The following is a 27,343-nucleotide window of genomic DNA, read 5'->3' as shown; positions in this document are numbered from 1 at the left end:
TGCAAAGAAAAATGGACCAAGAAGAAAGGTTTCTGAAAACACTAATGTGTATTCAAAGCAATCCAGATAATTTCCCACTGAGAAAGCTGACCTCAGCTTCTCTTGGAGACAGGAGACAGATGGGTAAGTGTATGCTGTGTTAGTCACCACAAAAACAGTGAGAAAACTTGTTTCTCCACTGAAGAAACTTTCACTGGCTTGGAGTACACTTTAGTGTTAGAGCTTTGAGTTTGTCCCTTGCAACTAATTATTCTCAGACAGATGGAGCAGAGCGGGCCAGCCTGCGTGTGATTGGAAATACAAATAAGTAAGTAACCCTCTACTGATATGATCTCAGGAGAGCGGCGAGAGCTGAGAGCTCCCAGCCATGATGTAGTACGAAGGGTTTCCCTGGTGGATAATGGGGGTGTCAAGCGAGCAGGCATGAGGGTTCCCAATATATAATAGGTAGAGATACCCCTGGAAGATCTGCAAGTCTATCAAAAAATTAACTTGCAGTTGTGTTAAGCCCACAGGAACCCTCTGACTCTTTTTTTGGCGTCTACAGCAGTTGTTTCAAAGAACTGCTGAAAACAGCAGTGGAATGTTTTACTGCAAGAGATTTAAGCTTCCTCTCCTGGAAATTGCACTTGTTTTGGACTGTCCTGTTTGCCAGAAAAATAGGCGAGACTGCAAGAAGTCATCTTGTCTTCCACTAAGAAAACAATTTGCATTTACCCATGTGTTTGTATTTTTTTCCTTATAAAAAAAATTTGCTTTAGTATGCTTCACTCTTTAAATGAAAATCCCTGTTTCTGAAGGGAATAGTGTTTGAAGTTGTCTCTTGTCCACCTTATCATGTAGTAGCAATAGAAAGGGTTGACTCTATCTTCCTTTATTACCCTGGAGGTTGCTCCATCCCAGGTTCCACCTTCTCACGTGTTTTCTTGCATGAGTCTGCGGAGAGTAAGATCTGGTTGTGAATCATTTTGTTTTGTGTAGGCTCCTTTCTTTTAATCCACAAACAAAAAGGCAGAGCTGGGAATGACTCATTTTACACAAATGCTTGTCTCCTAATAGCTCTGCCTCAGCTTTCCGACAATAGGCATATGACCAGCTTCTCCAGTAAAAATCAGTGCTGCTCTTTCCTTTACGCAGCAAAGTCAATAACACTTTTCCATGTTTCCCTTCCAGTTCAGGGACCAGTCGCAGTGTCACATGGGTATTTGTTGCAGATCCACATTCTCCTCTTCCTGGCTGAAATGGGGAAGAGATTGGAAAACACATCATCTATCTCTCCTTCTCCATGGAATCCAAGAACTGGATCCTGGATCACTGCATAATGAACATACACTATGTAGCTTTTGAAAGGGATTCAGTAATTGCTGTGGAACTTACTTAAACCTGAGGGATGCAGAACCCTGATAAAAGGATGTTTAAGCAAGAACAGCTCAGGAGCTGTCACATCTCATCTGCTTCCAAGCCCAGCTGCAATGTGTATTGACAAGCTGATCCAGTGCCAGCTTCCCCTGCATCTCTCTGAATGGTCCCATTGCTACTCAGTGCCCAAAACCTCAAACTGTTCATTCAAACAAACCTCTCTAAAGCCATAAGTAAACAGCCCCTGAAGGGTACAGCGCTGAGCTTCAAAACTGAAGAAAGCAAAGGACACATTAGCATTTTGCATGGCTTTCATGCTTTGCTGAATTATCTCTTGTTCTGTCAAACAGCTAAGAAAAATCTGCCCATTACAGCTCCCGAGCAGGATTGGTATAATTGGCTTTGTGGTAACTCATGTATTTCATAGGTTTTGACTTTGAATGCTTGAAGTCATGAGAAAGAACGAACAGTTGAAACCTAATTTCTACTCTCTTTTCTACTCTGTGTCCAAGTAAATCAACACCAAAATAAATTACATGAAGAAAGAGCCAGTCATTGAGCAGACTAGAGAATCAGTAAGCTGTGTCTTGTCACCATTTTACTAATGATTCTCTCTTTAAATTCGGCATTATTAATGATTAGCCATCACTTTTAAATTTGTCTTCCAGAGCAGTAATTGCTCTATGCTTAAGAATGCTCTCCTGTTATATATCTTCTGATTTTGTTTTTGCTGGCAGCATGCATTTAGCCATATGCTCAGCTTGTGCCGCCTGCCAAATTCCTGCATTCCAGGGCTTGTTAAGCTGTGTAAAATGTTGTTGTTGACTTGAATGTTAAGGAAAGTAAGTGACTGATCGCACTTGTTGTTGTAGCCATCTGTGTGCCTGAGCCAGAGCTCTTATCCCGACAGCAACCGTTAACGGAGACAAACTGCCACAGTCTAATGCAAAGTCATTTGTTGGGCTGGAAATAGTTTCCAGCACCCGCACTTCATCAGTAGACTTTTATGAAAGCAGAAATAGTACCAGTGAGGGCCAGAATCTGTGATCCTTGGGAATAATTCATCCTGACTTTAGCTAAGAAAAAACTCCTTGGTCAGAGGTTGAAGATATTGGTAGAAAGGCATTGTTGGGTTTCTTTAATTAGAGGAGACAGCAGTCGGTATCGGTACTGAAGATATGAAGGGTCTTAAAGAAATGTGTAAATATCTTATAGGCTTGGGGAATATAGCAAGTTGTGTGTTTCACCCTGTGTAAAATGGCTGTATTAAAAATCATAGAATCATGGAATGGTTTGGGTCAGAAGGAACCTTAGAGACCAGCCAATTCCAACCCCCCCCTGCCGCCATGGGCAGGGACACCTCTGATTGGATCAGGTTGCTCAAAACCCCATCCAACGTGGTCTTGAACATCTCCAGAAATGGCGTATCCACGACTTCTCTGGGCAACGCTATTTCTTCCTAATATCTAATCTAAATTTCCCCTGTTTCAGCTTAAACCCGTTCTCCCTTGTCCTATTCCTACAATCTCTGATAAAGATCCCCTCCCCAGCTTTTCTGTAGGTCCCCTTTAGGCACTGGAAGACTGCTGTAAGGTCAGGTAAAAGAAAAGAGAAAGGCTAGTAGGGCATGATTCATTGTGCAGTGGAACTGCCCAGGGCTGCTCCCTAATGAAAGCTTCCTAATATTTTGGTCAGGAGATCTCCAAGGAGACAACAAGAGTTCTTTATTTAATAGCACTAATGTCTACAATGTGAGGTGGCTTTAATTTCATGCCACTTTGCTGAGCACGTTTATTGCAGGAATAAGTATTCCGAGTTAAGAGCTGCTGGGAAGGACTGTGCTGTGGCAGGAGTTCATGCAGTGAGAGCGACGCAGAATTGTACCTTCAGCCCTCAAGATTTGGGGCTCAACCATTTCCCTTAAATAGAATCATAGAATCATAGAATAACCAGGTTGGAAGAGACCCACCGGATCATCGAGTCCAATGAATCTGTGTTAGTTATGTCAACATCACCGCTGCAGATATGTGACGAAGGCATGTAGTGCTGAGAGTGGTTTAACAAGCTTGGTAGGCTTAAATCCTTCAAGGATATTTGTTCATATTTAACATGGGCAAGTTCATAAAATCTGTGTGAGTTTGGGGTCACGGCACGATGTGACAGTGAGTCTTGCTACTTTCTGCTGGGGAAAAAAATCCAGAATTTGTGCCTAAAATGAAATCTGCTGCTCTGCAGCTCCTGTTCTGATATAATTTAATAATCAATTTTTTCTCTTTTAGCATTGCTTTAAAGGTCACTGCATCTGGTTAACACCAGACATCCTGAAGCAGGATGGGCACTGGGGGGCATGGAGTAAGTTTGGCTCTTGTTCTCGAACCTGTGGCACCGGAGTGAAGTACAGAACACGGCAGTGCGACAATCCGCAGTGAGTATTCATACACCCATGCGTTTTTCTGATGTGGAGTGAAGGAATGGTGAGAGTCCTTGCTAATTCTGAGTGCAGTAATGCAGTAAAGGATGTTGAGTAGTGCTTGCTAAATCTGACTTATAGGATATGTTGTCAGAAATTCAACTTCTGGCCTTGGCAAGCCATGAATCATCTTTATTTCTCAGTTTACCCATCCATGAAGCTGGTTATGCAGTTACAAGGATCTTGAAAGTCCTCTTACACTACTGCATAAAGCATAAATAAAAGTTTAGGGCCCTGTTCGTATCTTGCTTTACTATGTGAGTATGAAGTGATTTCCTGGATTATATTTTTAAACTCGTATCCCTTTGTAAAATTTGTGTTTAATCCGTATTTTTTGAATGGTTCAACAAGGACTTAAAATATTTTCAAATTGTTTTCATTCCAAGCCCCATAGATCAGAACCTTCCCTAAGTTAATTTTAGTAATATTGAATTGTTTTACTTTGATAACTTATATTTGGCTTATCCAGATAATGTAGGCTGACTTAATTTCAGTAACTCTGGAAGTATAATATATTTAATATAGATTGTATTTACAAATTAAATTAAATGTATAATTATTGCTATCATTGCAATATCATAAAATGTCAAGATCCTAACAGCAAGAACTGAAACAATAGTCAGAATTAAACGATTTTACCAAACAGATTGCTTTAAGATTGACTTTCTTAGTCTGTGCTGATAAAAAGGGGTTGAACTTGACTAGTGTAGGCAATCATCTTATCATTGATTAAGAAAACCCTCAACTTTTATGAAGCAGCATTTTCTGATGGAAATTGTTCTGTTAAGAAAAAAAATCCCAGTTCAGCCTTTATTACACTGGCAAAATGAATAGTGACCTTTATAATTGTGGGCACAGTTTTAGTTGCAAAATCTATTTTCGTGTAGGAAAAGCCTAGAGTTTTCTGTGTTTCCTGGAAGAGGGTGCGCAACTCCTGAGCTCTGTGGTGCCAGATCTGACAGTGATCTGATGTCCGTGTGCCTGGGGGATGTGGGACTGAGCTGGGCTGTTTCTGGATTTGCTGCTGGCTTAGGGGTGAATGAGAATGAGTTGCTTCATCTACTCATGATGACTTCCTTTCCTGGGCCGCACCAAGAAAATGTGTTTTCTTACCTTTGTCAAGTGGTTTGAAGCTTTTCTTGCAGAAATTGCTTTTTATGAGCTAAATAGTGACAGTGGGATTTTATGGGAAATAGATATTTTTCCAGAGCAGAAATAGGTCACTGGCTTCATCAAGTGCTTACTGACATGACTGGGAATTAAATTACTCCTCAAAGGGGTTGATAGATGCTTGATTCGTGCATATGTGGCAAAACTAAGCCTGGCATTCCCTCCTCCCCATAGTCCTGCTAACGGAGGCCGTACGTGTGTGGGGCCGAGCTATGAGTTCCAGCTCTGCAACACTCAGGACTGTCCTAAGGACTTTGGAGATTTCAGAGAGGAGCAGTGCCGACAGTGGGATCCTTACTTCGAGTACCAGAACACGAAACACCACTGGCTCCCCTATGAGCATGTTGATGGTGAGTGGTGCCTTTTTCCTATGAAAAGTAAAATCCGTTGCAAAACAAGAGTAAAAATTGTATAAAGTGAGGTAAAACTACTAGGGAACTCACCCCTCAAATCTGTTATGAGTTGTTTAGAGGCACCGGTGTCAGTGTATGAGTGATCCAATTCGTGTAGTGGACTTAGATTTTCTAAAAGCTTTGGATCCTGTTCCCCAATTACTGCTCTTAAACAGAGTATGAGATAAAAGGGAATGGTCTTGCATGGGGATGGGGTGTCCCACGAGGATGGGTGCATGGGAGCATGTGTGACAATGAGCTGGGAGAGGGAGCAAAGGAGGTGGCAAAATCTGTTCAACGTAAAAAATTAATCAGGCTAATTAAAAAAAGCTGAGGGACATGGTTTAATATTTGATAGGAATGGTTGGACTCGATGATCCAGTGGATCTTTTCCAACCTGGTGATTCTATGATTCTGGGAAACCTACAGCGAGAGCTACTGAAGGACCTTGTGACACTTAAGTGACTGAATGTGGAAAATGAAGCCTGGCGTTGATAAATGCCAATAATGGATATGGGGATAAAAACAATCTGTGTATATGGATCTGTACACAAGGTGGAACTCTGAAGAGAAAGGTGTGGGAGTTGAGGATGGCTTTAGGAAAACACTAGTTCAGTGACTGTCGAGAGGCGGATGCAGGACACTGATCTGCTCACCTGCATGGTGTGTCTGCATTTTAAATACCCTGCTCAGGTAGCTCAGGTTGTGCCCATCTCGCTGCTGCCCCATTGCTAAAAACCCCACAGAAAAGCCTGAGTAAGGTAAACATAAGCCACGATTTCTATGTAAGGAGAGTTTAAATAAACTAGGACTTTTGACCTTGAAAAAGGGATGATTTATATTAAAAAGATAGAGTTACAGAATTGTGAGTGAGAGAAGAGACTGAACTTGGAATGATTATTTACTGTTTCTCAAGCCGTCAAATAAAATTCACAGAATAGAAAAATTATCAGGTGGCAGATGTAAAACAAGTAAGAACCACTTTTCCACGTAGTGTATAATTAAACTAGAATTCATTCCACTGGAAGCTGCAGATGCCAGAAAGTTTTAGAAGGGATTTAGGGGAATCCTTGAAAGTTCTATAATCCATCAAAAGCTATTAAATGCTGAGCTCCAGGCATGGCTTAGGAAATCCCAAAGCTGCAGTTTACAAGGAACTTGGAGAATATTCTGAGAAGACTATCAGGTTTGTTCTTACATCTTCCTGCAAACACTGGTGGCGCTTTGGGAAGCAGGTGTTGGGTTGGACAGGTGCTGGCTCTGAACCAGCATGGTCAGTCTGGTCTTGGCAGAGATTGCCTCTTAGAACAAAAACATTCCTTTTCCTGTTTATGCCTCTACTTAGCCATCAGTGAAAGTGCAGCTGGCTGATGGAGGCCATGAAGGCTGATGCCGTGCTAGTCCTGTGCTGTGTTGAAAATATGAAGAGAAGAGGTTCTACTAAACAAAAAGGCGGGTGATTCTCAGCTTGTTTGATGAGGAGTGTGGGCTGCTCGCTGTTTTTAATCCTGGTCACTTCATGTGAACGATGGATGCTCCACAGCAGTGTTAGCCTGGCACAGGGCAGGTACCGGGCACCCAGCTCCAGGAGGGAAAGGGTCACTCTGAGTGAATAATTTTGCATTCCAGTGAGAGGATATTCTGCCAGAAGTTAATAGCAAATTCACTGTAATTACTTTGACTTACTTCCCAAACGGTTCTTAGAGTTCCTTCCTTCTTTTTATGTCTTCTTGTGCATTCTGGGATTTTCAGAGGCACAGACACAGCCTCACTGCTTAATTTCATGATATAGCTTTGCTGGCACATAGAGAGTAGGTGAACGCTGTGGCCCACAGACCTTTGCTTCTGCTTTATCCTTTGGAGCAAAAACACTGAAACTAATCAGATGTTTTTCTATTAAATTCAATGGCTTCTGGGTCAGAAACCAGTTCACTGATGTGTGAGCACTGAGCACTGCGCACTGCTGGTTTCCCATATAACTATGCTATAACTGCAGACACCTTAGAGTTACATTTATCTGTGCAGGGTTATCAGAGGGAACAGCTTTTGTGTGAAAACAAGGCCAGAGAGTACCTTGTGCTTGAACTCTAATGTATTTAAAACTCCAATATATTTAAAACTCCCTTTTGTAAAGATAAGGTGTACGAGTGACATACTTTGTGCAGATAATGCAGTCGTGGCTCAAAAGTGACATAAACCTGTACACTTCACACAGAGCTCAGCTGGACATATCTGGCACGTTGTGGCATGTGTTGGGGACAGGGAAGAGTATCTCATCCCGTGGCCTGAGAAAAGCTGCTGAGCTGGGTTACGCCCCAGTGTGTGCTTGAGCAGCCTGATGCCAGCTCCAATCCCCCTGAGCATCCCATCCCCAGCCTCCACTGGGCTCGTCTACCCTGATGCCATGTAGAGTGATACTGGCTGTTAGCTGCCAGCCACAACTAGAATCATAGAATCAACAGGTTGGAAAAGACCTCTTGAATCATCAAGTCCAACCTTTCCTATCTGCCACTAAACCACGTCCCTGAGCAGAGGGGAGCAGGGAGTAGACAAGCATACAGCCACATCCACGCTGCTGTACCTCTACTATGCCCAACACCGATGAATAGAAAGAAAATAATTCTTTGCGATTCATTTGCACATTTGCTGGTAAGAGAAACCTCTCTAAAATAAAGCCCTTGTACAGAGAGGTTGGCACCCAGTCAGACCTTCTGATATTTTCAATTAATCGTATACAGTGAATGTATGGTGTGCATGGAGTGGGTGTGGGTACATACACAGGGGCTGGGTGCACACGTCTGTCTTGTGCATAGATTAATGTTTCTAATATGTGTAATTAAATCAGGTCTGTGATTATTATGCACTTCGTTGTCTCCTATTAACAATCAGCTCAAAAAAGCAAAGTACATTCTTTAATAGTCTAGACCCTGCATTTTTAGCGTGACATCTCTGCATTGTTCAGGAGTAGTAACAAAGGTCTGTGATGTACCAATACCCAGTGTCCGTGAGGACATCAACAGCAGTTACAAGGACTTTATTAAAAGAGGACAGAGGCCATGGAACTGCACAGTGAAGAATGCAAAGGGCCTATGAAGATTTATTTTAATTGAGCTGCTGTAATGGAAAGGTTATTATTGTTTTAAATGGTGGGAAAAGTGTCCCAACTTTTAATCATGTTAAAATAGCAGAACCTTTATTTGTTTCATCTAACAGAAAGGCCACCCACTCTTCACTGCCAAGGGAAGCATAGTGAATACTATTACAGGGCTAGAAACAGCAAGAGATTTGGGTAAAATGAAATACATTGGTGGAATACAACTTCATTCAGCCACTGAGTACTCATTTCAACTTTATTTTTTTTTTGTTCTTAGCTCTTTGGAATAGATTAGGAGAAAGAGGAATGCTTGTCTGGCTGTTTGTGCATGTGTTAGCAGTAAAAAAAAATGATTTTTTCCTGTATCTCTGACTTTCTCATCTTGTTTAGTGATTTAAACTGTCATAAATAGAAGTACAACAATAAGGGAGAAGTAACTTCATCTTTAGAAGGAAACAGTATGGCACAGCTGTCTCTGAAGACATTGTGGATGCCAGACTTGCTCAGAGTTGAACAGCTGCTTTTAGTAGCAAAATGATGACTTCTTTTTTTCAAATTTCAGTGCAGTGCAGGTGAAACTGGTGCAGAAACCTGCATCTCTCACACGTAGCTGTGTACCAGGCTGCAGAAACCTCTCCAGATTGCATCATCTGACAAAGGATTAAATAGAGCCCCCCGCCCCAAAGTAAATGATCTGCTCTTTTTAAGACTGTCTCCTAATGATGGCACGTGGGTGCTTTATGAGCCAGCAGTTTCCAAATGATCCCATAGCCTTTGAAAGGGGATAAGCCCTGGTGATTTACGGGGTACCATGTTGTGTTCTGTGATGTATGCAAGGGAGGAGAGATTGCTAAAACTATCAGTAGTGCCGTTCACAAAGCCAGCAGCCGAAGTGTTAGAACTGAACGTGCATAATTTGGATGATTTTATTTTCCAGCTAAGGAAAGGTGCCATCTGTATTGTGAATCAAAGGAAACCGGGGATGTGGTGTATATGAAAAGGATGGTACATGATGGGACCCGCTGCTCCTACAAAGACGCTTACAGCATCTGCGTGCGAGGAGACTGCTTGGTAAGCTTTTGATGGCTTGATTCAGAGCTTAATGTTGTGAAAACAACTGTAATGGTAGCTTGAGTTTTTCTCTCCAAGAATGACTATTTAAGTATAATAACGCTTTGGACAAGAAGGCGATTTTATTTGGATTATTGTCACAATATTATGTGTGATATTCACACTTGCCATCACATTGCATGTGACTCAATTCCAACAGTGCCTACCTACACAAGTAATATTTAATGCAGTAATTTAGGATGAACTATTACAATTAGCTTTCAATGAAACTTTTCCTGCTGAGGTTTAGTGGCGGTTAAACATACGATGAATCAGGAACATGCAGCAGCTTTCAAAGAAAGTGGTGTTAAGATATGGCTGATGTGCACTCTCTTTGTGTTTGATCATGCTATTTTTAAAAAATCAATGACACTTCCTCTAAGTTGGGATCTGCCGCAGGTCATCTTTCCACAAAATTAGAGGCTCTGACTTAGCAAAGCGCTGGTGGAGGTGCTGATCCTCACATAGATGCTTTGATTCGCCTGGAATTCCAGCATCTGCTTTAAGATAAGATGAGGCTTAAGAGCTTTTCCTTAACTGTGCTGCTTTCCTCCAGTCAGAGGACCACGGTGAAGCATAATACACAAATGTATTCACCTGATTGACAGCTATTAAAGGAACTGGAATTATTAAAATCTATTTAGGTGTTGATCTTCCAGCAAAATAGTACAATTTGTTCATCAGATATCAAAACTCAGAAGTGTGTGTTTTGATATCTGAAGTGAAGGCTCATTTTTCTTTTTTTCTCTTCGTGCACAGAAAGTTGGGTGTGACAGGGTCATAGGTTCCACAAAGCAGGAAGATAAGTGTGGTGTTTGTGGAGGAGATAATTCCCACTGCAAAGTGGTGAAAGGAACATTTTCAAGAGTACCAAAGAAACAAGGTCAGTGCATACAGTGTGTTTTGGGGAAAGCAGGCTATTTTTGTTTGATCTATACAGTTACATGGAAAGTACCAGAATATGCATAAACCACTTACAGCATTCCAGTTAACTCTCTGGACTTTACTTTGAGATGTGTCTATAATTTTAAAGTAATACTTTTGTCCTATGGTCAGTAAAGTCTGCTGATACCAGGGCCTGTGCATGCATAGAAGAGGGCTCCAGTGCTCTGTGTTGGAGAGCTAAGGATGTATTTGCGATGCTCCTGAGGGGAGATTTAGATCAGATATTGGGAAGAAAAGTTTTCCTGGGATGTTGGTGAGGCCCTGGCCCAGGTTGCTCAGAGAAGTCATGGAAGCCCTGTTCCTGGAGGTGTTCTAGGCCATGTTGGGTGATGCTTTGAGCAGCCTGATCCAGTGGGATCCTTAGGCAGGGAGTTGGAACTGGATGAGCTTTGGAGTCCCTTCCAACCCAAACCATTCTGTGATGTCACTCAGCTGCTCCATGTGAGTCACTGGAATGCTGCAATGATATGTCGCCATCACTCGCTGTCGGACAGCAGCTTGCATGCCTTTCTCTGTGGGTGCACAAGGCACTAAAAGTCTATTTTAAGTCTGAAGCAAAGTCAGTTTGTTGGTGATACTTAAGGCATTTTTCTTCTGACCCAAAGCCCTTTGTCCCCATTGTGTTCCATCTCCTGGCACAGAAATAGGGATGGGAATGATGCTGGATTCGGTTCAGCTTGCTGTAATACACCCTGCTTTTAGAAAATGTAATTTGTTTAAAAACCTAAGACAAACTCTCGCTGTTCGTGACATACTAACCAGTTACTATCTTTTCGAATACTACAATAAAGGGCACATTAAGATGTTTGAAATTCCTGTTGGTGCGAGACATTTACTCATACAGGAAACAGACGCCACCCGTCATAATCTTGGTAAGTAACAAGTAGGAAAATTTTCAGTTGGAATGTTTTTTCTGCTGTTTGTTTTTGTCTCTGCAGCCTCACAATGTGTTTATGCATTTGTTTACCCATTATCCTCCCACACCACATATCTCCTTTGAGTATATTAAATTAGGAAACTTGTTTGGCAGTTTGATTTCCCTGTCCTGTATTCCCCGGTGTCCTAGCCAGAAGGTCCCTGCGTTGGCATGTGCATGTGCAAAAGCTGCTGGAAGAGGAGCTGAATTACATTATGAGTTGTAGTGCGTTATCTCCATGTGCATCTCGTAGTGTGCCTCCCATCCTCAGTCATTTCCCAGCTACATCCAGATCTGTTTCAAGTTCTGCCCCATTGCTAACAATATTAATGCAAGGCTGCCCGATCAATCACGCGTCTTAGAAAGTAATTGAAAGCTGCTCCTTGTGGTGCCCTGTAATCAATGTGAAGCAGCGTCTAGTAGGCTGTTATTAATTGGAAGTAGATTCTCAGCGAATGGCCTCCTAATTGTATCAGGGGTCATTCTGACTTCTCAGCAGCGAATGCTTGTCCTGCTGCTCAGTGCAGCCTGGCCCCATGGATCAGGAGAGCTAATTCAAACAAGGTTCTTCTCTCGATGTGGCATTAGCCATGAACAGCTGTCTCTCTGTTGACACCAACGCTGAGGGAACAGCATGCTCAGGTAGCTCTTAGAGAGAGAAGAGAATTAAATCTTGTGTTGAATAACAGACAGTCCCTGATTCTTCTAATGAGGAGAGCAAATTTTCCGTCTTGAGAGAAAAACAAGAGTCCTAAGACAAAGGTGGCTGAAGTCTCTCCAGGTGAAGCTGGCATTGGTGACAGCTGAGCCAGAGGAATCAGGCGCTGTGTGCAGTGGCAGGAGCCCACATAGCACCAGGAGCTTAAGCAGGGCTGTATCAGTGTCAAGGCTGGATCTGAGCAGGAGAATTAATGCAGTTTCTAGCGTGTCTCTCTTGCTGTGGGGACCTGCTGGGGGTTAGCCCAGTAGCCTTTCTCTCATGGAGCAGTAACAGCTTCCTGAGCTGCCTTACAACATGTGAAAGAGCTGAGTAGCTGTGAGAACCCCGCTGGCTCTCAAATTGGCTCAGATTTGGCCAGTGGATTCAGAAGTTGTTAGCTGGGAGCAGGCAGATGGACACATGCGGTGTAGTCGTGCTGGCCTCATTTCTCTGGCAAGGCAGGCTAAGAAAAAGGGAAAAAAAGATGATTGATGTTTCTGGAACTGAGCAGGAAAGCATTTGCAGCTCAGTGAAACACCTGAAAAAGTCTTTCCAAACCTGTAAAGGAACAGAGGGAAAATGCATGCTGGCCTTTTCTGCTTCTCCACTGGGGCAAGAGCAGAACAAAACTCAAAGTGAACCACTCATATTCACTTTTCTTATGTTGTTCCTAGCAATTAAAAATCGTGAAACGGGGAAATACATTCTAAGCGAAGACAACTATGTGCCAGACTCTAAAGTGTTTATTGACATGGGTGTGGAGTGGGAATATCGGAATGTCGATGATAGAGAAACTGTGCAGACCATGGGGCCACTGCGTAATGGAATAGTTATTTTGGTAAGTCAAATGAAAACCATCTTCCACAGAATACAATATCAGGATTATGGACCCATAATGTGCTGTAATGTATTGTAGATCCCTCCTGTGAGTTGCAAGAAGACATCTTCTTCAGTTATAAGACAATAGAATGTGTATTTTAATTCCTTTCTCCTACTTCATTGCCCTGTACAAGAGTTGTTATAACTCAGGGTTATGCGTTGAGCAGACAGCTCTTCTGATTATTTCCTATGGATGACCTAGCGAATGGCCACTGCGTAAAGACCCCAGCTTACTTATTGTATCTGACATGTGAGCATTAGTTAAAAAAAGGTCAAAATGGTTTATACCAGAAAGATCTAACAGCTTCTCCTCCAGTCCATGTTTTAAAAATATATCCTGCAAAGGCAGATGCAGGATTCTTGTGCTTCTGTGCTCAACTTTGTCAGGGCAGAGCTAGGTCTGCAGTTCCCGAACCGACATGACTACATTCTTTTTTCTTGCAAAGCAGCAAACATTATACTACAATGAGCAGGGATGGGTTGATTGAAGAAGGGCAACGAAGCTGGTGAAGAGTCTGGAGCGCAAGTCTTATAGGAGTGGCTGAAGAAAGTGGAGTTGTTTAGTTTAGGTTAACAGTTGGACTCGAAGATCTTAAGGTCTTTTCCAATCTAAACGATTCTATTCCCTCTTAAAGCAGCTGTAGTGTGTTGACCTACACCAGCTGAATGTCAGAGGAAGAATAAATATTATGTTTTCAAAGGACCAATATTTTGCACTTTATTCACATTGAGTTCTGTTTTCTTGCCTTTGTCTTAGTGCAGTGTGATAGCAAAAGCTCTTTCTAAGTATTTTATATTTCTGTCAGTATTAAGTAACAGACTTCACAGAATTCCCAGAATTGCCATAAGAATATTTGTGTTTTATCAGAAATATAAACAATTTTCTTTACTGCTTTCAGTTTCTGTGTGTTTGAATTTGCTTTGTGTTCCAGTGGAACTATCCATTATCATTTTAGTACATTTCCTTCCTTTATGATGAAATATGGAAAAAATTTAGTGTTGTGAATTCAGTCCAATACTGGCAAGAAAAATAAGTCTAAATCAACAGCAGTCTTTCTTAATATGCAGTTTAGAAACTGTGTCGTAAGGATAGAGATACTTTTTCATCAGGGAAAAAAAGAGTGTTGAGTGCAGCTAAAAGGTTTAAATCCCTCCGAGGATGTTTTTGTATCTGAGCTATGATGATTGCTATTCCACGTCATTTCACATAGCTTCTGATATCAGTCTTTTTTACATCTGTTTTCCTTACTAGGTGATTCCTCATGGTGGTTCCAAGATATCTTTGACTTACAAGTACATGATCCATGAAGATTCCTTGAATGTAGATAACAATAATGTTCTGGAAGAGGACTCGGTGTCGTATGAATGGGCTCTGAAGAAATGGTCCCAATGTTCAAAACCTTGTGGAGGAGGTAAAAACAAAACCACAAAGCATTGATATTTGATTAAAAGAAAACTGAAAGAATGAACACCACGTGTGGAATTCACTGCCACAAGACATTAGGGAGATGAGGAGTACAGGAGGTTTTTAGTTATGTTAAGGAATAGATAAATAAATAGTGAATGGAGTTAAATATCTGATTTAAATGGTTTTGAGAGCAGATATGGGGTCACTAATTTCTGATTTATGTTTAGAAATTTGAAAAATAATACGAATGTGCAAGATTTGAATGAGGGATTCTGAGACACGAGGCTGCCAATCCTCAAGGTGCCATGGGGCAACCCTTAGTATATCTGCAACCTGTGATATGGACCTTACAATGTGAAGACCCCTGCTTTGAGGGCCAGATGTAGACCCTGGTGCTGTTCACCAGACTGAGGTGCAGGTTGCAGTCCCTGAATGTGGCTGTGGAGACTGGGAACAGGGAAGTGGTGGAGTCACCATTCCTGGAGTTGTTCAGAAAATGTGTAGATGTGGTGCTTTGGGGCATGGTTGGATTTGATCTTAGAGGTCTTTTACAACCTTAGCAAGTCTATTATTCTGTTCTATGAATAAGCGTTTATTCAGTGCCATTTACAGTTCCTTTTGTAGCGTTAACCTGTAGCTCCAACTGCAACCTTTGACAGCGTGTGTGCAATTTATGAGACCTGAGACCTGTGTAAGATCTCCCAGTACCGAAAATAAGAGCAGTGTCTTTCTTCAGGCTACCAATTCACAAAATACGGTTGCCGGAGGAAGACTGACCACAAGATGGTTCATCGGAGTTACTGCGAGTTGATTCAAAAGCCGAAGCCCATTCGCAGGGTGTGCAACCTCCAGGAGTGCTCCCAGCCCATGTAAGCATCGCTGCCCACCAGCACTGCTTGGCAGCAGCCGCAGTGGGTGTTACACCCAGCTAGCACTTGTCAGCTGAAAGACGGTGACTTAAACTTGATCTCTGCTTTTCCAACCTGATATGTGGCTGCTTGAGCCACATAATGGTACCTCTGTGCATCATTGCAGAGACTGGGAGGATGTGATGCTATATTCTGTTGGTAGAAATACTGTTTCTGGGACTGCTGGTTCCTATTCCTTCTGAAAGAAGTTGGATTAGAAAAGAAATGCTGTCTTGATCCAGACGTTTGTGTTCGGGCTATCTTGAGGTAATAAAAAATAGTCATAAATTCAATTTATACCAGTTGATTTTACACAGTGTGACTTAACCATGTAAGAACAAATTTACAGAGTGCTACACAAGAAAACTAGTGTCATACAACCTCTCAAATCCAAACCTTCTTGAATTTCACAGCATATTTTTTGACATTTAAACACAAGGCAAAATATTTAGCCTGGTAGATTTCTGTGGCTGCCCTTGTACAGCATGGCATGCCTGTTGGACCTTCAGCTCTGCACAGTCAAGTGTTGTGAATATTTAAAATCACATTTTACAGGTGTTTTTTCTGGCTGGCAGCAGGATACTCTTGCCACGTGTAGGACTCATATATTTCTCATGTTGCTACTGCAATAAGAAAAGAATATGTTGATCCCAGCTTTTGTCTCTGGGGACCAAGTCTAGATTCCAGGAAGCACAGCAAATAAATAGAATGTACCACACAATATTTCCTAACTTTCTTTCAAAAGAAGGTTTGAAAGAGAGAAAAGTCAAGGAGCTCTGCCCCATAAACTCAGCATGGGTCAGGGTTTAACATTTATTTATTGAAACTAAAGTAATGACCTAACCATATCTCAGCTCTCTGGAAAGTACTGTATTCTTCTTTCAGCTGCAAATATAATTGGACCCAGGTACCACAAAGACTCAATAGGAACCTAAATTGTACTTGGATTCCTGAATGTTTTGTTCACCTCTGTTTCCATTGAATTGTATCAGAGAATTTGCACTTGTACATAGGAGAGGCAATTATTTAAGAGATTTTGAGAAGCTCCATGACACCCACTGCACTAATATGGTGCTTCTTCTCTGCTGGGAAAAAATTGTGTTAGTCTCAGAAGTCACCTTAGGATTCATGGCTTTGTGCTCCACAGCACTCGCCTTCCTCCACAGCTGAGTAATTTCAATAAGCTACAAAAAGAAAGTTGGGTGAAATTGCCCCATTACTTTTTGCTTAACTTGGGTGTTCAGTGCGTTGTCTTTGCCCACGCTATTTCAAAGTCTTGATGATTTCTGAAATCAAGACTTTATGAGTACTTCAGGACAATTGCTTCAAGCTCAGGATATTTTTTCAGACTATATATATATTTATTAAATTTATCCCATGAATACTGTTTGCATTGAACAGTATTTCTTTCTTGCAGATCTCTACATTCTCTAAATATTTATAGACTGCTGTATAGCTTCACTTACTTGATTATAACAAAGCTTTCAGTAGTCTACATAAATTTCATCTGGTCCTGTCTGTCCTTTCTGTTCTCCTTTACGTTCCTTACAATTTATAGCTTGAATTCTTGAGCTAGTTTGGATGATCAGCAAAGTTTACAACTGTGTCCCATTACAAAACACATCTGACATTTTTCAGTGGCCAAATTGTCTTACACATTATGAACTCAGACCTTCTGATTTTCAGTGACCTCTTGCCTTGCCCAAACCCTGAGGCCCCACGTTCCCCTGATCTCGGGATGCAAAGCATTGATGGTCTAGCTGGGTTTGCTGGTGCTTCAGCAGATGGTGCCATGGTTGTGGTCCATGGATTATCCAGATATGGACCAGGGAGGAGCTGCATTTTTAGCCCAGATGTTTTGGATTCCCTCCTGTGGGGATGGCTGGTGCGTGCTCAGATTTCCCTGCAGATAAGGCACAGCTCATGCACCAAGACTGGGGAAGTTCAGCAGCACCCTTGGGTAGCTGTTCTTGGCATATGAACTATTAGATTTTTATCTGCAGTCTTGGAAAGGCCAGCTTAAAATCAAAGCAAATTAAACTAACTAAGAATAAAGCTTCTCTCAGAGCTAATGAGAAAGAGTAATTTTAAAGATCTGGGTCTTGTTTCTGGTACGTTATTTCTCAGGGACGCAGTCCAAATAAAACTCACCATAACTACTTATGTTTTTTCATATCTTCTTCTTTTTCCATATCCAAACCAGTATTAAAAGCCTGTTAAACCTGTGTTTAAGAGTTACAGTTCAACAGATAGTTTGAACTCACCTTATTTAGGAGATAGTTTTACTCAACTTATTCTCTTTTCACTCTCCCAGATGGGTAACAGGAGAATGGGAGCCCTGCAGCAAAAGTTGTGGGAAAACAGGATATCAAGTACGATCTGTCCGATGTATCCAACCCCTACATGACAATACAAATCGGTCTGTCCATACCAAGTACTGCAACAACGACCGTCCAGAAGGCAGGAGGCCTTGCAACCGGGAGCTTTGCCCAGCACAGTGGAGAATAGGATCCTGGTCACAGGTCAGTCTCTTTCTGGAGGTCTCAAGCAACTAATTTCTTATAATACAGGGGAGAAAATATTGGAATTTGTTCTTTGCTTTCCATTCCAATGCATTAATACAATAAACTAATACCTGTACAGAAGGTGTATTGTTTCCGTTGCTAATAATGGCACAGAAGGTGAGTTAGATGGAGAGACGGTGGTAGGGAAACAGCCCATAAAGCCATCCTGTGGTGGTGGTGGATGATCCAGACCCAGTGAGCCACCCATATACGATGGCAGCATTGGGAAAGCTGACTTCTACCTGCTCTTTGTCCTGCTCACAGTTCCTGAAGGTGCTGCCGTGGTTCAAATGAAGTACTGTGTTGGCAGCTTTGTTTCCAGAGGGTGGCTGGGGGTCTAACTGGTGCATCTCCTTTCAGTGCTCCGTCACCTGTGGCAATGGCACGCAGGATCGCCCGGTTGTGTGCCGGACCAGGGACAATGCTATTGGCCTTTGTAAAGAAAATAAACCAGAGACCGTAAGGATTTGCAGACTACCTCCATGTTCAAGTAAGTGCTTGTCTTCTCTACCATGTATTACTTGCTAAAAAAAAATATGTTGATTGTATTTATTGGAAATGCCTTCATCAAATTTACGCTTGTGTGCTATGTCTGCCTTGGTGGCAATTCTCCATAGCCCCTGTTTTAACAGCCTTTCCAAATGTGGAGCTGTTGTGTGGTTGTTGGGCTTCTTGGGCATGTGGTTGTGCTCTTCTCATGGTAGCAAGCACTGCTTGCCCCAGGACAGCATGAGAGGCTGGGGCAGACCTCAGCACTGCAGTGATGGCTGGATCCAGCCTGCAGATGACAGCTCCCTGAGGTGAGAAGCACTGTCTGAGTCTGGCCTTGCACCCCTAAGACCTCCTGGGCTTGGCAAGAGGCTGGTGGGTTGTGACTAGTCAAGGACATCACGTATAAAGATGCCTCTTTGCTTTACCCGCCTCCAGCAACAATCCCAGGCTGCTTTTCCATTCTGTCAAGCACAAGTTACCTTTAGGGGTTATCTAAATTTGTTCCTATTTAATCCAGGACACTAATGCCTTTATCCTTGTTAGCTTTTCGGCTGTTTCCAAATGGTACTTGTGAGGTCATTTTACATACTCCTATCATTACGTAATTAATATTTTTCATTTATTCCAGATGTATTTCTCAGAGTAGTGTTTGATTCCTAATTAGTTAGAAACAAGCTGTCAATTATAGTCTCCAGTACCAAGATTTTAAAGAGGCAGTATTAGCAGACTTGACTGGATGTGTCTTAGGACATAACGCTGCTGTGAGAAGTACGCTGGAGAACAGGCCTTCAGGCTGTTTTCGGTCTTGGCTGTCAAGTGCTGGGCACAAAGTGGAGCAAACTGGGAAAACAGAACCCTCTGCCCAAAATGCACAATCTGCTCATAAATCTTCCCAGGGCTCCTTGACCACTGGAGCCCACTCACTCTCTCAACCTACCCACTTCTGACAGGTCGGCTACTTAGTACTAACATATGTTTTGTTACATCTTTTTTTTTTTTTTCCTCTATTCAAGGAAACATTTCTGATCCTTCAAAGAAAACGTACATGATACAGTGGCTGTCAAGACCTGATCCAGACTACCCCATCCAGAAAATATCTTCAAGTAAAAGACCCATTTATAACTCTGCCTTTGCCCTTAAATGCATGCCACATCGAATGTGGACTTTGCCTTTTGCTCTCTTCTTCTCTCTATGCGGAAAGTTCCCTTGACTTTGCCAAGTTTAAATCTTGGGCTGAATCTTTTTTTCACACCAGGCACTTGGTGCTCGGTGTCTTTCTTCTCTGGAGCTTGCGTAGCACTGGTGGTGGAGGTCTTGAAGTGTTGGATGTGTGAAGTTGGATCTCCACAGTATGTTGCAGTCCTCTGAAAGGGAGCTGGGATCGGTTTGCTTGTTGCTTGATGATGGTGAAAAAAGGCTCTTACTGGTTCATGATGTTCAGTTTGATAGCAAAACTGAGAACTTATTGTGAATGTGATCACATCACAATAATGACACCTTGTAGTGCTAAAGTTCTCCTTTATCTAAAAACTGTAAATCTCATAACTCTAGTTTCAGTTCGCTGACAGGGTAGTCTGATGAGTGAAAGAATTTTTTCATTCCATTTTCTTTTGTGGTACCATTGCTTTACCCACCCTTGCTGCTTATTTTTTATTCCTGACCCTCACATTTATGTTTGTAACCCATGGAGGGCTCACTGGGAAGCAGAAGCTCAGTTTCTGTTGGTACTTTCCATGCTGCTACGATGCCATCCCTTCTTGCCAAACTCCTGGTGGTGGTTGGAAATATTTTTCCTTGAGAAAAGCTGCATTAGTTTTTCCCATCGCACAATTTTTGCCATTTTTGCGTATTTTAGAAACAAAACTGAAGCAGAACAGGCATGGTTCATGTTGAAGGTTGCGTGGTGGTGTTTTTCGTAGCCTGGCGGAGGCAATATGACGTTTTCATTGACTACGATGTCTCCAGCTGCTCGGCACGGAGCTGTTTATAGTCATTACATCTCTGGTCTTTTTTCACCATGTGCATGTCTGACTTGACTGGTGCGGTTGTATGTGCGCGTGTGTGTGTGCGCTCTATAGATGTGTCAACTGGCAAACATAACAGTGTGAACTACTACAGAATTACCTCAATTTTTATTGCTTTTTTTGCTTAGAAGAAGAATTTTAGAAAAATGCCTTAATGTTGAAATGTAAATGGCATTAATTTACCAGATCCAGCTTTAAATATGAACAGTACACTGGTACCTTGAGTTAATCTTCATACGGAGTGTTTTTACTTGAATGATAACTATAAGAAGGCAGTAAATTTGAGCTGAGGTTAATTTGCACAGTGCATATCCATAACTTCATCGAAACAGGATTTGTGACCTGACTTACTGGTATTTAACAGGCATTCTTGCTTCACCTTCTGTGTTTGTGTTGAAGATTTGGAACTCATAAGTCATAAACCCGTTTGTGACAGTCAGTACCAATAGTAGAAGCGTATCAACTTTAAAATGCAGTCTTGGAGCAAATTACTACCTTATTGCATTGATCATATTCTTTGGAAAAGTGACATTTTTGAATCGTTGGGTCGTCAACAGTGTAGCACTTCAAACTTGTCATTATCATGTGATCACATATTTAAATTTTGCTGTTAATATGATAATTTCCTGAGACATGTTAACAATTTACATGACAAGGTGAAAAAGCAAAGACACGTATCTGGCACTGAATACTGTTATGTAAAATAATCGGTGTTTAACTGTATAAATATATTCATGACTGTTACCTTTAAATAGACAATGTTTAGTGATGTTTCAAGAGATGGGTGGCTATAGAGAATGGTGCAATAAGGTATCTGGGCATTGTGCACTATGTCTATATGCACTTTGGTTTATCAGGGATATTTTATTAGTGTTTTGTATGTATTTAACATAATATTAAAGATGTGCCAATTCAGTTTGCTTTTCAATATTTTTTTATGAGACTAATGTGTACCAAAGTGACTGTGAAACTGATTTATTTTTTTCTTACTGATGTTTTGGAGATATACTTCCAATCTGTCATGCATACTGCAAGTAAAAATAAATAAAAGTTCAGCAAATCTGGATATTTTGGTTTGGATAAAGGATAAAAAATTCATTCTGACCTTCATAAGTCACAGAGGTTATTTACATAACTCATCAGATGTCACTAACTATATTACATAATGTGGTTTTATTTTCATTTATTTTTAAGCTTGACATTACAAAATTTTGAGAGGAAAAAAAGGCATTTTTCTAAAGGTGCTTTTAGTAATTCTTACAAAGCCCAGAACAGATCTGCCTTGTTGAAACTACATTTAAATGTAGCAAACCTGTTGGCTTTTACTTTGCGAGCCATTTGGAGAAGCGTTAAGGTCATGCGACACAAGTCAAAACATTCAAAGGGGACTCTACATGGTATGTAAAAATATATATAAAGTTATATAGGCACATGCAGACCTTTATATGAAGTTGTGCATGCAGGTATGAACAGTTCCAGCTCCTAAAGACTGAGACTGGTTTGAAATTGTCCCAAAGCTAAGGTACTGTTTTTAGTTTCCTGAGGAAGGAGTTGTTCTTTATTTCCAGCAGCATCCCAGTTTAGCATCTGAAAAATATGAAAATGAATTTTGTTTTTCTGCAACAAATGCGGCAATTGAGGCAGAAATACAGTGCAAGGAAGGGGGTTCCACCTTCCTCAGCCAGCAATAGCATTTTAAAGCAGTGGCAGCAGTTATTAGTTTATTTTAGACTGATATGTTTGCCAATTAAACACCTATAATGCCCTGTTTTGTTAACTGAGGATGAGTGATGAGGCAATACCTACACTTTCTGAGTTTATATAGTATCTCTGAATCTGCTCTGGTTCTCTACTTTGCTGTAAGGTTGCTGACAGGGTAAGTCAGTGTTTGTAGCAGGATGGTGAAATACGAGCTCCTGGAGCGTGCTGTCTGCCATCGGGTACGCTCTAAATAAAGGCGAGTAATTGGAGTTACTCATCCTTTACTGTAAGAGTAGGTGGAGATGTAGTACGAGCAGGGAGACAGACAGAAAGTGAGTTCAGCTCTGTCTCAGCGCTCTGGCCACAGAGAAAATATTTTGTTACTGATGATGACAAGTGTTGGTCAGTCTGCCCTTCGCAGCCCTGTCCTCTCCTACAAGCTCTTGGGCTGCATGTTGGGATTGCTTCTCATAGTTCCTGGCTCCATCACTTTGGCCTGGAGGTACAGGAGCTGTGAAACAGCTATGTAGGAGGACAGAGGACAGGTAGCTTTCTCTCCAAGGAGCCTGCTAACCCCTCATCATCCGTCTGCCACCAGTTCATACAGTCCTCTACCTCCACTGAGCGTAAATATCAAGGGCTCGAGTAATCTCTCAGTAGACATCTGCTAGTGTTTCTCAGACAGTAAAACAGTTTGACCAGACCCCTTTTGCCACCTTAACCTATATTTTGCTACCTGTATTTCAGCAAGATCAGGATCTGCTGTAACATCTGTATTATAATGCATATTGTTGTAACAGCTGTTGGCAGCTTAAAACCCATAAATTATGGTGCTTTCTCTATTAATGCAGTTTTCCAGTCAGTGACACAAAAATCAGGACTTGTTACTGAGTGTCCCAGTCATTAATGAACTGGCTTGGCCACATCGCACTGGAGTTTGTTGTTCTCCCTTCAAGGAAGAGGAGAAAAGCCTTGTGCTAAAGGCACCACTTTTCTCTCAAGCAAGGGAGATGCTCGGACAATGCAGCTGTTTTCAGAGTAGAGGTATCTCACAAAAAAAAAAAAAAATCACTCCAGTGGGAGATGGGTTAATTATGAGAGTAACACAGTACACATGGAAATAAGACTTCTCTTTCTTGAGACAGTCCAGATAAATAGAAATGACTCCTGCTCGTGATTAGTTGCTGTTAGACTGCAGAAAAGCATTAAAAGGAGAAGGGGGGGAAGTTTTCTCAGTATAAACCTTGATGACTTTCTGGATGTTTAGTGTAGTGTTAGCAAAAATACCAGCACTATTGGTATGTTTTGAACTCTAAGCCAAGGCAGGAACGCGCGTCATCGTGACTACAGAGTCTTCAGTGAATCGCTCATGGAATGTGAGGCCAAAAATTCAACTGTTACAGCCTGTAGCACGGATGGGGCTGGTGCGCAGAGTTCAGATCAGCTTTTGCATTGAGTTTTAGGTTTAATATTAAGCCTGCTTCTGCCTATAGAAGGCTTGTTTGCCAGTTTCCCATCCCACTTTAAATACCAAACCCTCTGCCCACTGCCAAAGCTTCAGCTCTCTTTCTTTTTCTGATTAATGTGAAGATGCTCTTTATTTATCCGTTCCCTTTTTCTCTTTCAGAAGATCATTGTCAAGGAGACAAGTCAATGTTTTGTCGCATGGAGGTTCTCTCTCGTTACTGCTCAATTCCTGGTTACAATAAGCTGTGTTGCAAGTCCTGTAATATGTACAGCAACATAACAGAGGACGACAATGTAACTGATTCTAACGTAAATAAGAATAATGACATTGAGGAGGAGCTCCTGACAACCCTCAGCCCTCCGATGGGAGTGTCCACCACACAGTCTGCCACCAGCCCTCCTCTTGTTTCCAAAACACGTGCACCTCTTTCTAATGCAACTGAGGAGCACCCAGAAATCAATGCAGTGGATGTTCCCTATAAAATCGATGGGCTGGATAACGAAGTATCGCAGCACAACATCATTACACGGAGGAGGATACCTTATGAAAGGACAAGGAATCAAAGAATTCAGGAGCTGATTGATGAGAAAAGGAAAAGAGAGACTCTTAGGAAAATAAACTAAAATGGAAATATGGCACAAACAACATTTTTCTCTTATAGAGATGTTGCCAACATCATGATATTGCCGATGTCACAGAGACTAAAAATGGGGGAAAATCAAAGTGGTGCTATGGCAGAGATGCCAAATTCTCAAGCCTACTATAAATGGAAATGACAGATTGATTCACGAGTGCTAATCTGAACACTTGGACGACTAGGTTTACAGGGTACGGTAGAGTATTAGTGCAATATCATTACAGCGTTTCACTGAATCCAAACCAACCGTAATACCTAGGCCAGGTTAGCAGGTTTCTTGTTTATGGGCTCTTTCAAGTCTTCTATGCCTGTGTAAAACTGCTTGGGAATAGTAATGGGAATTGTACTTAGGGTGGAGGAAAACAGTCCCAAGACATAATAAATGCCTTTAACACTGACAAGCAGGTGGTCAGCAATCCTGTGATGCTTCTGTGCATTGATAAACCCGGGCACTAACTCAGTCCCTAGTTCAGGAAGGTATTTAAGAACGTGCCAGACTAAGGTTAGCTGACTTTTGCAGAGCTGCTCCCGTGGTTACAGCTAGGCATGTGCTTACATAGCTTTCTTAACCAGGACTGTGTAAGAAAATATATAGAAAATCCTGTAGCCATATATTTATGTGTAATTTAAAAACTGGCAAACAGGAGTTTACATATTTCCATACACAATTTCAAAGGATTCTTCTAAACATTTGAATACATGCAAGACATTTAGAAGGGTAGATTTGACCAACTTGGACTGACAACCTCCTAGTCTTTCTGTTTACAATTATCCATATATTTTTATAGTCATTGAGTTCATATAGTGCAACAGCCTCAGTGATCTTTGTTGGTTGGTGCTTTTTTATTGGTCTGATCTTTTTCTACCCACATACTGTTTAAATGACTGGATTCTTGGTGCCTTTTCTTTGGTGCTTTGTTAAGAAAACATATTTTTCTTTTTTTTTTCTCCCATGGGATGAGGTTATTTTGAAGGAAATAATTTTGTATTATCTTCCTTTTCTTAGGACAGCTTTATTGGTGCAGATGTGAACAACTATTTGCTGTGCCCTTACATATACTCGTACATGCACACGTGTACTCAGTACCAGGTCTGCTAGAAACTTTAAGAAGTGTAACCTGACAACCCTTTGAGTACTTCCTTTCCCCTCAGGGTCATCATGGTTTTCATAGGTCATTTTGAATTCCTGGTTGGAGATCAGAAGATGAATTCAGTGTGGCTCTGACACTGCAGGGACAGGGAGTGTGTCCTGGTTCCTGCTGTGAGTGGCATCTGAGCAGTTCTCCTGTCTCCTGGCTTGGACTCTTCCATTTATTTCCTTTTTGCTGGTGAACCTCCTGCAGAGACCAGGGCTTCCCTGAAATCCTGCTTTTATGACTACATAGATCTGATAGCTCTTAGTGCAGATTTTCCAGTCTGACAGTAAGACCTCATCCTGCAGGCTGAGCTGGACTTACTTTGAAGCAGCACCAGTACTAGGCAGCCCTGTATGCGCAGTCACAGAATTATTGGAAATGTGCTGAGTTTCCAGCAATGTGTAAGCTCTTCTGTGACCCAGCTGCTGCTGAAGAGCTTCAGAAGTATTGCAAGGTGAACCACGTGCCTTTTGCCTTTGACCACCATGGCTGAATGAGCTGCACAGTCTTCTATTCAGAACAAGCTAGTCCTGCTAGAAAGGAGGCAAAAGCCCGCAGGAGCAGCAGTCTTTGCAGCACTGAGACACTGAACTCTTCTGGCCTGAACTGTGGCCAGAAGTCTTTGAAGGACAAGACCTGGTGTAAGAAAAATAATTCACAGAGATACTAGCCAAGACGGACAATGAACGTTTTCATCTGGCGTGACAGCATCGTGCATCCCTTCTTACAGAGGATCAAGGCGATGCTCTTGGGTGAGTGTTTAGCACCAGCTCAGGTGGCACAGGGGTGGGAGTTACAGCAAAGCTGAGCGGTCCTGGTAAAAGTCCAGAGCACTAGGAAACATTTCCCGGGCCAAGCAGACGTGGCTGCAGATGCGAAAGCAGCAGCCAGCGCAAGCTGTTCTGGTTTTGAAAAGTAAAACAAAACTCCACAGTTTGGCAGCACTGAGCACTAGTTTGCTGGGGCAGTGGCAGGAGTGACTCAGAACTTAACTTGTGAGACACTAAGCATTTTCCTGAAGCTGAAGGTTCTTATCTTTAGTTGCCGATGTGGCAGCCTTCACTCACTGCTCCCTGCCTGCCGTTACAGAGCCATGAGGCATCGGTGTGCCCAGCACCTTGTGCTGAGGGATTTGTGGCTGCCTACAGACAGGACGAGTTTTAGTAACAGTCTAGGGTCAGGTCACATCTGTGCAAAACAGAGTAATGTAGTAATGAGCACTGGAGGGGAAAAAAAAAATCCCACCATGCTATTTATAAGCAAGGAAGATGTGTCTGAATCAACATCATTCCAGCTGCTGTGCCATGGGAGACACAAGCTGTCACTGGGCTCTCAGCCTGTAGACATAGTGAGTCTTTCTTGCCTTCCACATTTTCTTTACACAGATGTGGTTAGCATGAAACTCATCTTTTCCCTTTCAAGATATTATCCTGCTTTTAGCTCTGTGGACAATAAAAAATAAACCACAACCCTCAGCTTTTTCATAGCCTAGAAGCACATCCAAGCAGATGGTAAACTTTGGAAAAACCCTTACAAACCCAAAGGCAGAGAGGGTTTGGGGCTTGAAGTTACGCATGTGGGGAGGTAGATGTTGTCTGTATTGATGGTACCAGTTCTACTCACTGTGACTTTGCAGAGACTCATTTCTCTGACCTCCAGAAGCCCTAGATAACCCATCTAGGAGCATCTATTCTTACTTAGCACCAGGAATAGGCTCAGTGAACCAGGCAATGTGAAGAAATGCCACACAAGGAAGTTCCCAGAGCTCAAATGCTGTCACACAAAAGCCGCTTCTGTCCAAAGGACTTCTGATTTTTGTCCCAATATCGAGTGGGGCAGGAACCGATTTGGTGCAACCTCAAGTGACCTTTCTGCAGGCAGCGCGAGGAAAGGCCGGTTACAGAGCAAAGGCCCAGCGTTTAAAAAAGTCTCAACAGCTGAGCGTTTCCAGCTGTGTCTCCCAGTGGCCA

The 27,343-nt window shown here is 42.0% G+C and overlaps 1 protein-coding gene across 1 annotated transcript in view; it reads left to right on the top strand.

The window, feature by feature from the left end:
- Positions 1 to 25,848, top strand: part of ADAMTS2 (ADAM metallopeptidase with thrombospondin type 1 motif 2) — a 172,451-nt gene extending 146,603 nt beyond the window's left edge. Inside the window, exons 11-22 of the mRNA XM_069869530.1 lie at positions 3,639 to 3,784; positions 5,174 to 5,349; positions 9,423 to 9,556; positions 10,355 to 10,478; positions 11,332 to 11,412; positions 12,831 to 12,994; positions 14,288 to 14,447; positions 15,180 to 15,312; positions 17,666 to 17,873; positions 18,276 to 18,405; positions 19,421 to 19,510; positions 23,760 to 25,848. Of these exons, the coding sequence (XP_069725631.1) occupies positions 3,639 to 3,784; positions 5,174 to 5,349; positions 9,423 to 9,556; positions 10,355 to 10,478; positions 11,332 to 11,412; positions 12,831 to 12,994; positions 14,288 to 14,447; positions 15,180 to 15,312; positions 17,666 to 17,873; positions 18,276 to 18,405; positions 19,421 to 19,510; positions 23,760 to 24,223 (2,010 nt within the window). The 3' untranslated portion in view covers positions 24,224 to 25,848. The remainder of the gene's footprint in view (positions 1 to 3,638; positions 3,785 to 5,173; positions 5,350 to 9,422; positions 9,557 to 10,354; positions 10,479 to 11,331; positions 11,413 to 12,830; positions 12,995 to 14,287; positions 14,448 to 15,179; positions 15,313 to 17,665; positions 17,874 to 18,275; positions 18,406 to 19,420; positions 19,511 to 23,759) is intronic.
- Positions 25,849 to 27,343: the final 1,495 nt, after the last annotated feature.

Source organism: Phaenicophaeus curvirostris, chromosome 15 (genome assembly GCF_032191515.1).
Source record: "Phaenicophaeus curvirostris isolate KB17595 chromosome 15, BPBGC_Pcur_1.0, whole genome shotgun sequence".
Classification (NCBI taxonomy): domain Eukaryota; kingdom Metazoa; phylum Chordata; class Aves; order Cuculiformes; family Cuculidae; genus Phaenicophaeus; species Phaenicophaeus curvirostris.
Note: the sequence above shows the minus strand (reverse complement) of the source record. Positions and strands in the feature narration are given on the sequence as shown.